General features: G+C 33.9%; 1 protein-coding gene across 1 annotated transcript; it reads left to right on the top strand.

Annotated features, from left to right (window-relative positions):
* Positions 1 to 11,556: 11,556 nt before the first annotated feature.
* On the top strand, positions 11,557 to 13,771 carry LOC133291119 (GTP-binding nuclear protein Ran-2-like). Its single transcript, XM_061489315.1, has 8 exons — positions 11,557 to 11,684; positions 11,793 to 11,862; positions 11,964 to 12,020; positions 12,139 to 12,256; positions 12,801 to 12,890; positions 12,997 to 13,176; positions 13,271 to 13,348; positions 13,476 to 13,771. Exons 1-8 carry the CDS (start codon positions 11,682 to 11,684, stop codon positions 13,543 to 13,545), a joined length of 666 nt encoding a protein of 221 aa, XP_061345299.1. The 5' UTR covers positions 11,557 to 11,681; the 3' UTR covers positions 13,546 to 13,771.
* The last annotated feature ends 1,566 nt before the right edge of the window (positions 13,772 to 15,337 follow it).

Consider the following 15,337-nt stretch of genomic DNA (forward strand, 5'->3'; position numbering starts at 1 on the left):
AAAATTTTTTTGCAAATTACATTAAGTACGACCGGTCGTACACTGCATGATTAAAGTATGACCAGTCGTTCTTAGTGTAGTTTGTAAACAAAAAAGTTTGTAAATATAAATGCCTGATATATATATATATATATATATATAGGATCGATGCACGAGACGACCAAATTGGGTGCTGGAATATTTTTTTCCCCTTTTTATATATATATTTTTGAGCAATACTTCTCTCATTTAATATGAGAGAAGTTTTTTTTCTTACATTAATAAGAAATGTGGAGTCCATAAATTAAAGAAAAATAAAAAAGAAAGAAATTGCAGGCACGTCTTTTTATGTCTATGTAACATGTGATTGTTATCTCCTATAGTTGGAGAAAACAATTTTTCTATATTTTCTTTTAGGGAATTGTTTTTCTTATGTAACATAAGGTAAAATTTCTCCCATACACTCACATATAAAGAGATGGGACCCATTTATATTTTTTTATCTCCTATATTCTCTTTCCTCTTTCCTCTATATGTGTCTATAGGAGATAAATTTTATCCTATGTCACATAAGAAAACAATTTCCCTTTGTTTTAATTCATATTTTTTTAATAAAAAGGAACAGCGATACATTGAAATTCTTTTCATATATATAGGGCAAGATATTCTTGCACCAATATAAAAATAAAAAAATTTACATTAAATCTTAATCATTGATTTGCTTGCATTTAAGTATTCAAATATTTAATAAATCTGAATCGTTAGATATAAATAAGATTAACTATCAAAATTGAAAGTATAAGTATAAAATGATTATATTTATATATATATATATAGGATTCGCTTTTTCTGCAGTAATCCCAATACGACGTCGTTTTTTGACGAAAATCATGGTGTTTTTGTAATTTTAATTTATTTCATGGTTATTATAGTCATTATAATTATAATTTTTTAATCTTTCAATCCCAAAACAACGTCGTTTTGGAAGTAAAAACAGATAATTTATCTACATTAACTGTAGATTTTTTTTTTATATATATATGTGGTAAAATCATATCTGCAGCCGCTTTACATACAACAACGACAGGTGTATGATTATGATTCCCCACATTTAATGTTTTCATCCTTTGTATGGTTATGATTTTCCGCCTTTAATGATTTCAAATATATATGTGGCAACTATTGGATTGTTGCACGTACACAGCAGCTGCAGAAATATATATATATATATATATATATATATATATATATATATATATATATATATAATTTAATTGAATGTAAAATGTTGTAAAATTGTCAGAAATAATACTAAGAGAGTATATTAAAAATTCTCCCATTTATCGAACTTTTATTGAAATTATTTATCTTCTCTTAACAAGATTAATATAATTCAATTTGAGAAAAAAAAATACATATATTTTACCGTAATATAGTATATGGTTTACATAATATATTGTATCTAATTATGTGTAGAGTTGCTAAAATTAATCTTATGTAACAGTTTGGTTCAATTAATCCGTCAAATTTGACCAGTTGGGACTTGGGATGTAAAAATTAACCTACCTAAACCCCTTTATAAGTATGAACTAAAATGGATCGAGTGCATGATGGGATGGGTTGATTCATTTAGTTACATTATTTGTTTTTTTTTTTTAAATATTCTTTGTATTAGATCCTATTTTTCCTCATTTTTCACACCTAAATTCTAAATTTTTTAATCATTATGTCTTTCGCTACCCTCCATTAATCTCTCCCGCTCCCACCTACGAGTGTGACTGTCACAGCCTAGCAAAGGCACCGATAATAAAGTAACTAGTAAGTGACAAGCAAAAGTATGTGATTTTTAAGTTTTAATTAAAATATTTTCGAGTTATTTCAGAATGACTGTTGATTCTCTCTTTTGATAAATTGAATTATCCTATGTGAATGATGATATATGTTTTTTTTTTTTTTGCGGAAAACAGTTTCTCTTTTAACAGGAGAGTTGTTTTCTGTAAGAGTTCGTTTTGCGTGTAATATTTTTTTATTTTTTATTTCTTGTTTATGGTGGGATCTATTAAAATTATGTGTGTGTAGGAGATAATCTAACCTCATGTTAAATGATAGATGAAAAGCCTTTTTTTTTGTGGTGAAATGTTTGATTGTTTGGCTTTTTTTTTTTTTTTATCATGATAAGTACATAATTGATATTTAAGTACTTTCATTTTTATGTGTTAAGTAGTTTGAATTTTTTTGAACTATGCTAATTTGATGAAAATAATCTCAGTCCTAAAAATTGAATCCTTATTTAATATTCAAGTTCAATATTTATTTATTTTATTATTTAGGTGACTTGACTTGCAATGCACCATAAAAGGAGATAGATTTATATTTTCAAACCATTTGCAAATTGGATCAACTCGCCCCATTCCAATTTTTGTTGGGTTAAAGATGGATTACAGGCTGGTTCGTATTATGAGTTCCAGTTATTATTAAATTTAGTTGGCTTTTTAGGGATAATTAATAAAATTTAAAATGCTATCGAAATTTAAATTGTGGTAAGGATTCTAAGCTAACGTGATAAGCTATAGGAAGGATCTATAAATGTTTGTATAAAGTAAGGGTCAAAAATGAAAGGCTGGTAAAATTAAAAAACAGAGAAAGATAGTCAAATGGTCAAAATGCTTGGTTTTTGCAACTTCAAAGTTTGGAATTGGTCAATTGCCCTTGTGCTTCAAGGAAGGCTGCTTTACAAATTCAATGTAAGAACATTAGTCCTCTGTGCACTTGAAAGCAGCTGCAAAAACAATGTTAGCAAGGATATTGGACTAGTAGGCTCAAGCTGTTAGCAAGGATTGTAACAGTCATCAAAGTCATCAAGTCGTTAGCTTAACTATTGCAATTAGTAGGCTGTTTGTAACAGTCATCTAGCCGTTAGATATTTAGTAGTTGTTAGCTGTTGCAGAATATTTTATTTGTTTAGTTTGTTTTCTCTGATGAGTTTCTTAAGTAAAAGATAAGATAGTATAGTTGTAGATAAGTTTGTATTCAAATGTATAACAGCTATTGTAATGCCTATAAAGGCAACTCAATTGATTCAAATGAAAGTTAGTTCGATACCAAATTATTATGGTATCAGAGCACGATCTCTGTTAAACACTTCCGCAAAATTGAAACTCTGAGTGAGTGCCTTACGTCAAGTGCGAAAGCTTGGTCAGTTGAGAATGGCTAAGGAGGGAAGTAGCAAAACAAAAATAATCTCGGATCATGGCTCTCCTTTCTATCTGGGAGGGTCTGATAATCCCGGGATTTTATTGACAACAGTGATGCTAAAAGGTGAAGCCAATTACGAGAATTGGGCTAAGCTCATGAAAAACGCACTCAAGGCCAAAAACAAATTGGGGTTCATTACAGGGTCTGTGAAGACGCCAAAAAAGAATGACACTGAAGAGTGGAATGCATGGGAGATGTGTAACTCAATGATTAATGGTTGGATACACAACACTATTGATCCTACGCTCCAGCCATTCATCAAGTGTTTTGATAATGTCAAGGACCTCTGGGACGACTTAAAAGAGCGTTACTCAGTTGCAAATGCTCCAAGAGTATATCAGCTTAAAGCAAGTTTGTCTGCAATTAAACAACAAGGTAGCAGTGTGGGAGCGTATTACACAAAAATGCGAGCCGTATGGGACGAGCTTGAAGGGAGTAAAGTGTACAAGTCTTGTACTTGTGGAGATACATGCGCATATGCAAAAGAAGTAGAGGAAGAGAAGGAAAACGATAGAGTATACCAGTTTCTTATGGGACTCGATGAAGCCACATTCGGGCACCTACGCACACAGATATTGAATACCACACCACTCCCATCACTGAACAAGATTTATGCCATTGTCACACAGGAGGAAACACATCGTTCCATAATTCGTACACAAAATGAAAGAGCTGATGTCATAGGTTGTGCTGCACAAACTGTAGCACCTACAGGGATGGAGAAGTTCGCTGAGCGTGTACCTTGCCGCCATTGTGGAAAGACTAACCATGAATCATCTAAATGTTGGCAAACTTTTGGCTATCCCAATCGTGGAGGTGGCAGGGGGCGAGGACGTGGGCGCTTTGCAGGAGGACGAAGTCATCCAAACTCTAACAACTTTCACACTGCACAGAATAGTGCAAATGCTGCAACAACTAAGGAGTCACAGGAACATGTTGCTGCCTTTTCTGCTCTAACTCCAGAAGTTGTGACAGACGTGGTGACGCGCTTGCTTTCATTGGTGGATAAACCTCATCCTCCTGCTGAAAAATTATCTGGTAACGTTGTTTCTTATGATTGGCTCATTGATAGTGGTGCGTCTCGTCACATGACTGGCTCACTTGAACTGTTGGAGAATGTTAAAAATATTGAATCACTTGCAGTAGGGCTACCTAATGGAGCTGTAACACATGCCATAAAGAAAGGAACTGTTGCACTCAATCCACATTTTCTTTTATCTGATGTATTATTTGTACCCAATCTGAGATGCAATCTGATCTCTGTGTCTCAATTGGTGCAACAACAAGAAGAAGATGTGTTGTTTACTAATGAGAATTGTGTTTTGCAGGACCGCAAGCTGAAGATGGTGATTGGGTTGGGTGATCTCAAAGACGAAGTGTATGTGTTTCGGCAGAACCAAACAGCAGCGTTTGCAGTTCGATCCCATGAATCTCTAGAGCTATGGCATAAACGGATGGGTCATGCCTCTCTTAAAGCTGTTTCAATGATTCCTTTTGTTGCAAAATTTAAATTTGATAGTGTAGATAATAAGGCCTGTGATGTGTGCTGTCGGGCCAAGCAAACTAGAACTATGTTTTCTGTCAGTAATCATCATAGCAATGATTGTTTTGAACTTCTTCATTGTGATATATGGGGACCTTATCGTACTTCTTCTCATTCTGGTGCTCATTATTTTTTAACGATAGTTGATGATTTTAGCCGTTCAGTGTGGGTTTGTCTAATGAGCGAGAAGAGTGAAACTTATGAGAAAATGCGCAGGTTCCTTCTTATGGTGCACAATCAATTTGGTAAATCAGTAAAAATCATTCGTTCAGACAATGGAACTGAGTTTAAGTCTAAAAATATGCTTGAGCTTTTCCGTGAGAAAGGTATTCTCCATCAGACTTCGTGTGTGTATACTCCACAGCAAAATGGGAGAGTCGAACGCAAACATAGACATATATTGAATGTGTCACGAGCTTTGTTGTTCCAAGCTCATATGCCAATCGAATTTTGGGGAGAAAGTGTATTAACTGCAGCACACCTCATCAACAGAACGCCCTCTAAGGTCCTTGGTGGAAAGACTCCACATGAGTTCATTCATGGCAATGCAGCCAACTATAGCAATTTAAAAGTATTTGGGTGTTTGTGCTACGCCACTACACAACCCAAACCCACAGATAAGTTTAGTCCGCGCTCAAGGAGATGTGTCTTTGTAGGGTATCCTTATGGACAAAAGGGGTGGAAAGTTTATGATCTTGAGACAAATGAATATTTTGTGTCAAGAGATGTGCAGTTTTGCGAAACAGAATTCCCTTTTGCTATAACATCAGTCATTTCCTCTCCTCCTCAACTTCCTTTGACAATGCCTGTTGATGAAAGACCAGTGGCTGGTTTTTTTGCTGACAATGAGGATGATGAAGCTACCGTTTCTCTTGAAGGTACCACAGAGACAGACCAAGAACCATTGCAGGAAAGGGGGAGCACACCAGAGCCTAGTCCTCTTGATGTAATTCCAACAACACCAATACTTGTAGCTCATGAGGAAAGGGGAGCATCACATCCTACACGTGTCCGTAAGCTGCCTCAATATCTTAGTGAATATCAATGTAACTTGGCGGAAACACATGCACAAAGTCACGATATCACCTCACCTACTCCCATCTCAGGTATGCGATATCCAATACATAATTATGTCACGTTAACTAAATTCTCTAATCAACATCAAGCCTTTGTTGCAGCTATTGATGCAAGATCTGAACCCTGTTCTTTTAAGGAGGCAATGAAGAGTAAGGAATGGATGGATGCCATGAGTACTGAAATACGTGCTCTTGAGGAAAATAAAACTTGGCGTATTACCGACTTGCCGTTTGGAAAACATGCACTTCCATGTAAGTGGGTCTATAAGATCAAGTACCATTCTAATGGCAGTATTGAGAGGTATAAGGCACGGCTAGTTATTGCTGGGAATCGTCAAATTCCAGGTGAGGATTTCACTGAAACTTTCGCTCCTGTAGCAAAAATGGTGAGCGTTAGAACTCTCTTGGCTGTTGCTGTCGCAAAAGGGTGGGAGCTTCATCAAATGGATGTACACAATGCATTCCTTAATGGTGATCTTGACGAGGAAGTCTATATGCGACTTCCGCCAGGCTTCAGTTCAGGTTATGAGAATAAAGTTTGTCGTCTTCAGAAATCATTATACGGGCTACGACAATCCCCAAGGAACTGGTTCGCAAAGCTGAGTTCATCACTTCAAGCTTATGGATTTGTTCAATCACATGCGGATTACACCTTGTTTACATTACAACGTGGCTCTACTTTTCTTGCCTTACTTATCTATGTTGATGATATCGTTCTTGCCGGGAACGACCACCAAGCTTGCCAAGAGGTAAAGACCTACCTTAATCATTGCTTCAAAATCAAGGACCTAGGCACGTTAAAGTATTTTTTGGGAATAGAAATAGCAAGGAACAAGGATGGGATATTTCTATGCCAAAGGAAGTATGCATTAGATATTTTGCGTGACACAGGTTTGACTGATTGTCGACCAGCTCATTCTCCTATGGAACAAAACCATCGCCTTGCTCTTGATGATGGTCCTGAATTTGGTGACCCTGCGCGTTATCGCAGGATTGTTGGGAAACTTGTTTATCTCACTATAACCCGTCCGGATCTCAGTTACGTCGTACACATTCTATCCCAGTTCATGCAGTCGCCAAAGGAAGCACACTATGATGCAGCTATACGGGTATTACGGTATCTCAAGCTTAACCCCGGCCAAGGAATTCTTTTACCTAGTGCGAGTGATCTCAAAATTCATGCATATTGTGATTCAGATTGGGCAAGTTGTCCTTTGACGCGCCGATCTGTATCTGGTTTTTTTATTATGCTAGGCACCTCACCTATATCATGGAAGACAAAGAAACAATTGACTGTGTCACGCTCTTCCGCAGAGGCAGAGTATAGGTCAATGGCTGCAACTACAGCAGAGCTCATATGGTTAAAGTCTTTCCTCGCCTCCTTGGGTGTTGATCAAATTGAACCAATGGAATTATTTTGTGATAATCAAGCAGCAATGCATATAGCTGCCAATCCTGTCTTCCATGAAAGGACCAAACATATTGAGTTAGATTGTCACTTTGTGCGTGAGCATCTCCTAGCCAACACCATCCGCACTGCTTACATTCGATCTCATTCACAACTTGCTGACATTTTCATTAAAGCATTGGGCAAGACATCCTTTCTTACATTTCTTCCCAAGTTGGGCATTTCTTGTCTCCATGCTCCAACTTGAGGGGGAGTGTTAGCAAGGATATTGGACTAGTAGGCTCAAGCTGTTAGCAAGGATTGTAACAGTCATCAAAGTCATCAAGTCGTTAGCTTAACTATTGCAATTAGTAGGCTGTTTGTAACAGTCATCTAGCCGTTAGATATTTAGTAGTTGTTAGCTGTTGCAGAATATTTTATTTGTTTAGTTTGTTTTCTCTGATGAGTTTGTTAAGTAAAAGATAAACAATAACACCTTTAAATGAAGATTTGGTTTTCCTTGCACTTAAGTTTTTGTTGTCTTTTATAGTGCATTAAAAGCCTTGGGAGCTCGTCAACAGTTTAGGGATAGGTTATATTTATCATTATTATTTTTATTTTTTATTATCAAATCTTAATAATTAATTTTCATTAATTTAACGGTTATAATTTATTAAGAATTAATAATTAAGTAATAAGTATGACCCAATAAATTATAACCGTTGGATTAACAGAAATCAATAGTTAAGATTTAGTGGTAAAAAATGATAAGAAAAAATAGTGAAAAGTATAACCTCCCTCAAAATTTTAAATTAATAACACTTCATGCATGATAGAAATATAATAATAGGTTTATTTTCAAAACAACTAAATAATGCTAAATTTCATCTTTAAGGTAAAATATTTTAAAAATATAAAATCCTTTATATATCTTAACCTTAGAGCACAAAATCGCTTTTGGATTAAAAACATAAAATTGTTTATATATCTTTTAACGTTCATTCCAGACATTTATTTAATAAATATCAATTTTTTAATTAACTTTTATTACAAAAAGAGTTTGGGCGATCACATATTCCATTAAGCTCAAGAGCAAAAAGGATTAATCCAACGGATGCTAGGAGTAATGGGGGTGGAGCTCTTTGTGGAGGTATTATTAGTGATGATACAGGCTGCTGTCATATTGGTAGGAATATCTACCAAAGTGTCATTATTTGACAAATTTTTTATCCAAATAACACGCGAACAGTACTTTTTATCAGATTACCACGTGACATAATTCGCTATGACTGGTAACAGATTATGTTTGCCAATAATTTTGTGACACGTGGCATATTTTCTCAGAAAAAAGTTGACTGGATGAAATTCGCTACTAGTGGTAACGAATTTGGTACGCAATGTGGCCACGTGTCACGAAATCACTGGTGAACATAATTCGCTACCAGTCGTAGCGAATTACATCGCGTGGCAATCTGATAAAAAGAGTTGTTCGTGTGGCATTTCAGTATTTTACAAACAGTGGCACTTTGGTCACTGTCTCATATTGGCCCATGCTCAACCTTTATAACTGAATTATTATGAGGTGTCTTTAAAGGTCTAGAAATTGTCTGGGCTAGTGATTGGAGACGAATTATTCTTGAAAGTAATTCCACTTCGGTTATCATTTTGCTCGCCAAAATTGAAGGCGCAACTCGAGAGTCTTCCATGATAACTCGTATTTGAGCATGGTTACAAAAAGATTGAGAATTTTGCCTAGTCATTCCTACAAAGAGAATAATGATTATGCATATTGGCTCTCTAAATTTTCTTTGGATAATCATATGGAAAATAAACTGTGTGTTTCTCCTTCTTCCCCTCCTAATAATTGGCTTTTGTATTTAGTTGATTTTTCTGTGGTTTGTAATTTCTGTACGATTGTTGTAACTTGATGTGTTTGGGTTTTTTTTTTCCCTTTAGACTACCAAACAAAAAAAAAAAAATTGATCCGCCTCTATAACGTTCTGTCAGAAACTAAACACAGATTTATTTTTTCTTGGCTCTTTGAACTAATTAAACCCTTTAAAATCAAATTTGTTGATTGAAAACTATGTATCAAAATAATATAGTTTAGTTCCTTGGCTATTTTTATTTAAAAAATAATTATTTTGAAAAGCTATTTTTCAAATCAATATTATTATAATGTATTGAAATTAAAATGAAAAATGAGATAAATATGTTTATAAATAAAATATTCTATCTAGAAGTATATTTTCAAAATGTTTCAAAACATTTTTTTTTAATAAATAGATCCAAGATGTTTTTGTCTTGAGAACAACTTATAATCAAAACGTTGAAAAAAAAAAAATTTTTGGATTGTTTAAAATTTACAATCAAAATACTCAATAATATTTTTTATTTAAAAGTCGTGTTTTCATCATGATTTCCCTATTTTTAAGTGGGAAATTTCTAGAAAAAAAAAACTTATAAAAATATAATAACAAATATTTTTATCTTTTGTATTGATTTTTTTTGGCAAACATAATAGTTAAATTGTTATCATTAATAATAAGTTTGACATTTTCAATTTTAAAATGTCTTGATAAATTGCATTAGACAAATGAAAATTACTTATTGTATTAATTATTTGATAAATGTATTTAATATTAATATCTAAAACAATAATAATTATATTATGTTTAATTTTAATTATTAAAAGTTAGTTATAATTGTTTGGAGAGAGACAATAAAAGTGCTGCCAAAGTATCCCTAGTGTAGCCAATGTGTTAAACTATATCATTTTGATAAATGATTTTCACATAGGACCAATTTAACAAAGTTTTTTTAAAAGGATTTAATTTGGTCAAACTCATTTTAAAATGAATAAAAAAATAATCAATCAATAAAATAAATTAAACCAAACAATTAAAGATAATTAATTAAAAGAAATAAGTTAAACAGATTAAACAAATTGTTTTTTCATATTTTATTTTATTTTTCTTACTTATATTAATTGTGTAATGTGGTAAACCCTACGAAATTTATTTCCTCGAATTATCTAGTATTCTTTAAATCATTAACACACAATGGAGGAGTATAATTTAAGGATTATTGTGTAAGAATAATTATAGTTTTTATAAATTTTAAAATTCTCTGTTATTTAATTTTTTATTATTTTAATTTTTTTTCTTTAATTATTCTTATGTTTTTGGAAAGATATCCCCATATTCATATTTTCTATTTAATTCGACCCTCTTAGAATTTCATATTCTAGAAGTTAATATTTAATTAAGATTTTATACTCATTTAAAATTTATCTAGAATTTCATATATAGAGAAATCTCAAGAAATCTTAGGGATTAAGGTGAAATTGTGAGAGAGACATCCTATTTATATTTCTCACTAAAAAATACGACGAAATCCACACCAATAGCAAATCCATTAAAATCGTCAAATTTTATTTTTTGGTACATTACCAGGAGGTATCCCCATTCAACCTTCTCCGGGCACCATGCCCTCGGGGTACAGCCCATTTGGGCTAGCCCCTCGTTATAACAGTGGATGCACTAAGCTTCGCAACTGGAGAAAGGACGAAACTAATCCCCCAACCGAAGATATTTGGCTTATCCTCTAGCCCCCAAAGATTTTCCAAGAAACTGCTTGAGGCAGGGTTTGATCTCTGCACCAAGCAATCCCTTGGGAGCTTAGCTGCCAACTGAGCTACCCTTGGGGGTTAAAATCGTCAAATTTTTTAATATCACAAGATTATTTTTCTTTGTAAAATATTCTGATTGAATACTAATGGATTTGGACAAACTCTAAAATAATCTTTTAAAATCCTAATCGAATAGCATGTGACTTTTTTTAATCCTTTAAAATACTAATTGAATACTAATAGATTTTTTAATTAAAAAATAATCCATTAAAATCTTTAAAATTTCAATCTAATACATCCCCTAAAATTCTATAATTGAAAATAAAATTGTATTATAAAAGAGAAAGCTTATACTTATAATTTTTTTTTACAACCTCTTATAACCATATGTTAACACCATTGATTTCCGTGGTTAAATTTGATTTTTATGGAACACAATTATGATTCCTTGTTTGTAAATTTTAAAATAATATTAGAATAAGATATGACCATAATTGACATGGAATAGGATACTGGTTAGTGCAACACACAGATATATGGCAGATGGCAGATGGCCGATAGAATTTGAGAGAGTTTGAAAAAGCGAAAGAGCGCGTCAATCTCAAGTCGCGAGTTGGTTCTTCGTCCGTAAGTATAACACTTCAATAATGCAAGGGTTTGTGGCGTGATATTGAAGCCAATAATTTTTTGCGTTATTTTCAAGTCCAAACCCCTCCAATAGCAAACTTTATAAGCACCAACCTTCCCCTCCCTACACACTCACCATTCACCTTCACCAACATCTCATACCCTCATTCATTGAGATTATTCATGGTGTGTAAGCCCCTCTTTACACTTTCTATATGGTGTTTCCATGCTTGATCTTTATGTTCTTTTTAGTGTTATTTATCTCTAACCCTTTCATGCTTTTGTCTCCTTTAGGCTCTGCCACAACAACAGACTGTTGACTATCCAAGTTTCAAGTTGGTCATCGTTGGCGATGGAGGAACTGGTTATCTTCACCCTCTTTCTCTTCTTCTTTGCGCTTCTGTTTTTCTCTATATTAGTGGCTTTTGGAATTCTTATTATTAACTACTTGGATTGGTGGCACAGGAAAAACCACTTTTGTGAAGAGACACTTAACTGGGGAGTTTGAGAAGAAATATGAACGTAATAACTCTCCAACAACCAACCTTTTACTATCTTCTTTAGTTGTCTTTCCCCCTTTACTTACTTTTTACTATTCCTAATCATTCATTTATGGTTTGTTTATTTAATTTTGCAACAGCAACCATTGGTGTGGAGGTTCATCCACTAGACTTCCATACCAATTTTGGAAGAATTCGCTTTTACTGCTGGGACACTGCTGGCCAAGAAAAATTTGGTGGTCTTAGAGATGGTTACTAGTAAGTTCATACAATCTATCGGACATGTTCTTGTTTAAACATGTTCCTTTTGTCCTGTTGAGTATTTCTTTGCAGATTTTCGTGCTTTTAAGTACAGTTTTCTTGTGCAGTTCCTTGTTTTCAGTTCTAGGCTTGGTGCATGTAATAAGTAATAACATGGATGCATTATAATTTTTTCATGATCGTTGTAGACATTGTTAAGTTGTATTTTGGAAGGGGAAAAGATGAATCAGTCATGAATGGACTAGCACAAAATTGTATTATTTGTTTATGTCAACTCTCATGGGATGACAGCTTGTGTTTGTATTTATCTTTTGTGATTTGAATACATACCTTCTCCCTCTTTTTATTTTTCTGATATTAGGCCATTCTGAATTGTGTTCTTTCTTTTTGCATATCTTGTTTTCTGGCATGTACTAGCCCTTTTCAACAGTTGCTTGGTTGTTTGATTCCATGGCTACTAGAAGATTCCTACATGTTTTCTTATATATGAATTGGAGGGTTGTTTATGATGTCCTCATGAAAATCTTTGAATTATGTGCAGCATTCATGGAGAGTGTGCTATCATTATGTTTGATGTAACAGCTCGGTTGACATACAAGAATGTTCCTACATGGCACCGAGATCTCTGTAGGTGAGTTGATTCATTTTTATTTTTATTTTTTGATAATTATCTTCGGGTTTTTTCCTTGCAATGCATTTCTCTGCAGAGTATCTGACTCTTTCTTGTTTATTCATAGGGTATGTGAGAACATACCCATTGTTCTCTGTGGAAACAAGATTGATGTCAAGAATAGACAGGTTAAAGCAAAGCAGGTTACATTTCACAGGAAGAAGAATCTGCAATACTATGAGATATCTGCAAAGAGTAACTATAATTTCGAGAAACCTTTCTTATACCTTGCCAGGAAACTTGCAGGGTACGTAATGGAATGCTTTAGTTTTTTGTTCATCGTTGATATGCCAATGTCATGACCCATGAGTAGTATCTAATAATGGGTCTTTTGATTCTAGGGATCCTGGCCTTCACTTTGTGGAGATGCCTGCTCTTGCTCCCCCAGATGTAGTCCTTGATGTAGCTACACAGCACTTGTAAGGACTCTTATTTGTTGTTTATGTGTTTTTAGCAATATTTGGATGTTCTACCTCACTCTTACGCATTTTTTTTTTCCGGTTGATTCACTCTTATGCATGTTATTTATTTTATATGTTTTTACAGGAATGAACAAGAGCTAGTTATGGCGGCTGCTCAGCCACTACCTGATGACGATGATGATACTTTTGAGTAAACTTTTGGGCTTCCAGATTGTTCCTGAAAAAAATGTTTTTTTCTATGTTTTTGATGAATTGTAATCTTGGGAAGGGTTTCATCAAAGAGAAAGGAAGAATGAAGTTAGTACGGAACAGTATGCTGTATTTCTTAGTTTTGTTCCTCCAGTTATGCTCTCTGTAACAGAAATCAATTGAATTTTCGTGTCATTAAACTTTTGAGTGATGTCTTATATAGTAGATTCCCCTGGCTTATTTTTTTTGCTCATAATGAACCTCTATAATCATATGGCTTCACTTCTGAAGTCTAGAATTATTTGTTAAATGGATATTGATAAATGAATATGCAAACTACCCTACAGTGATTTTATCTCTATTAAAACTTTATTCACTGGTTTTCTCATGCAAGGGCAAAATGCATATTGTACTATATATAGATTTTTCCAAGCACATCGTACGCGACAAATCAGAATTTTATTCAAGGTCATAAGACAAGCGACATTGGATCAATATGTACCAATTTTTATAAGTCTATGAAGTAGAGAAATAGTGGTTGATGGTTACAGACCTACTAATAAAAATACAATAAGGTGGTGTTTGGTTAGGAGCTTTTCAGCGGATATCTATGTTTCTCAAGTATGGTTTTTAGAAACACCATGTTTGTTTCAACGTATTTTCATCAAAAACTCATCTATCCAATTTGTATGGATTTATGAGAAACGTAGATATCCGCACTGTTTAGAAACCCAATTTGAAGGTGGGATTTTTCGGAAAACCGGTTATCTGGCTTTTAATGCACTGTTGATTTCATAAAGCTACTTAATTTTACCTAATTTTCCCAGTAAAGTTTTTCCCCACCAAATAACTTTTTTTTACATTTTTCTACCTATCTCACTCTATCTATCTTTCCAATCATTTCTCTATCTATTACATTTTCCTACTATTCCAAAAAAATTTCCTCAACCAAACGCCTCCTTAGGTTGTTCCGTAGGCCATTAGTTTGAAAGAAACTTAATAACATGTTTGATTTGAGGAAAATGTAGAACAAAGGAAAGAAATTTTTTAAAATTTGTGCTGTTTGGAGGGATGATGATGATAACATGGCTTTGCAGTTCTGATGTTGAGGACATAGTTTATCATTATAAAATGTTTCAGGGGCATTTCTTATAAGTTGATGCTCAGATGGTTGTGAGCTTAGACTGCTTAGTATTACTGTGTTTGGTACATGTAAAAAAGAAAATAAAAATGAAGAAAAAAAGTGATCTCTCGTAGCCAAACAGAGCAGAGAATAGTTTCTTATGTCTCACATGAAAGCAACAAGCATCTATCCGTTGCAATATGAAATTTTGAAATTTTCTTTTGTAGGATCATTCACTTGGTTTGGATGTGGAAAGGGGAAAAAAAATAGCTGTTATATTTTTTGAACTGGTAGTTTTGATCTGTTGAATCAACCTCTTTCTTTATGGCAACACCTTGTATTCTGTGTTGAAAAGTGTTTTCAAGATAAATTCTAAACCCTTTTTACCTGGCAGAAATAACTTCTTAGATTCTGATGCCATCATGTATTGGTGGTGACTGGTGAGTGATCCTTAGATGCGGTCCTGAGTTGCATCATTTCATAACATTTCTATCATGAAGTTTTCAGGTACGGCTTTAGGTTATGGCCAGCTGGCCTTATCTCAGAATGCATTGAACCTTGAATTGTAGCAGGTGATTGTGCTCCATTAGGCTAGTACAATTTCCTTTATTGGTTAACTAGCTCTGAGCCTTTTGGGTTGTTTGATAAAATGCAGGACCAAAGTGGCAAACCCC

This window comes from Gastrolobium bilobum, unplaced genomic scaffold (assembly GCF_033153095.1).
Source record: "Gastrolobium bilobum isolate Gb01-03AN ecotype WA unplaced genomic scaffold, APGP_CSIRO_Gbil_v1 utg829, whole genome shotgun sequence".
NCBI lineage: Eukaryota > Viridiplantae > Streptophyta > Magnoliopsida > Fabales > Fabaceae > Gastrolobium > Gastrolobium bilobum.

Coding starts and splice junctions, on each gene's coding strand:
- LOC133291119 (XM_061489315.1), top strand. Junction 12,021..12,138: donor GTTTGAGAAGAAATATGAAC/GTAATAACTCTC, acceptor ATTTTGCAACAG/CAACCATTGGTGTGGAGGTT. Junction 12,891..12,996: donor TGGCACCGAGATCTCTGTAG/GTGAGTTGATTC, acceptor GTTTATTCATAG/GGTATGTGAGAACATACCCA.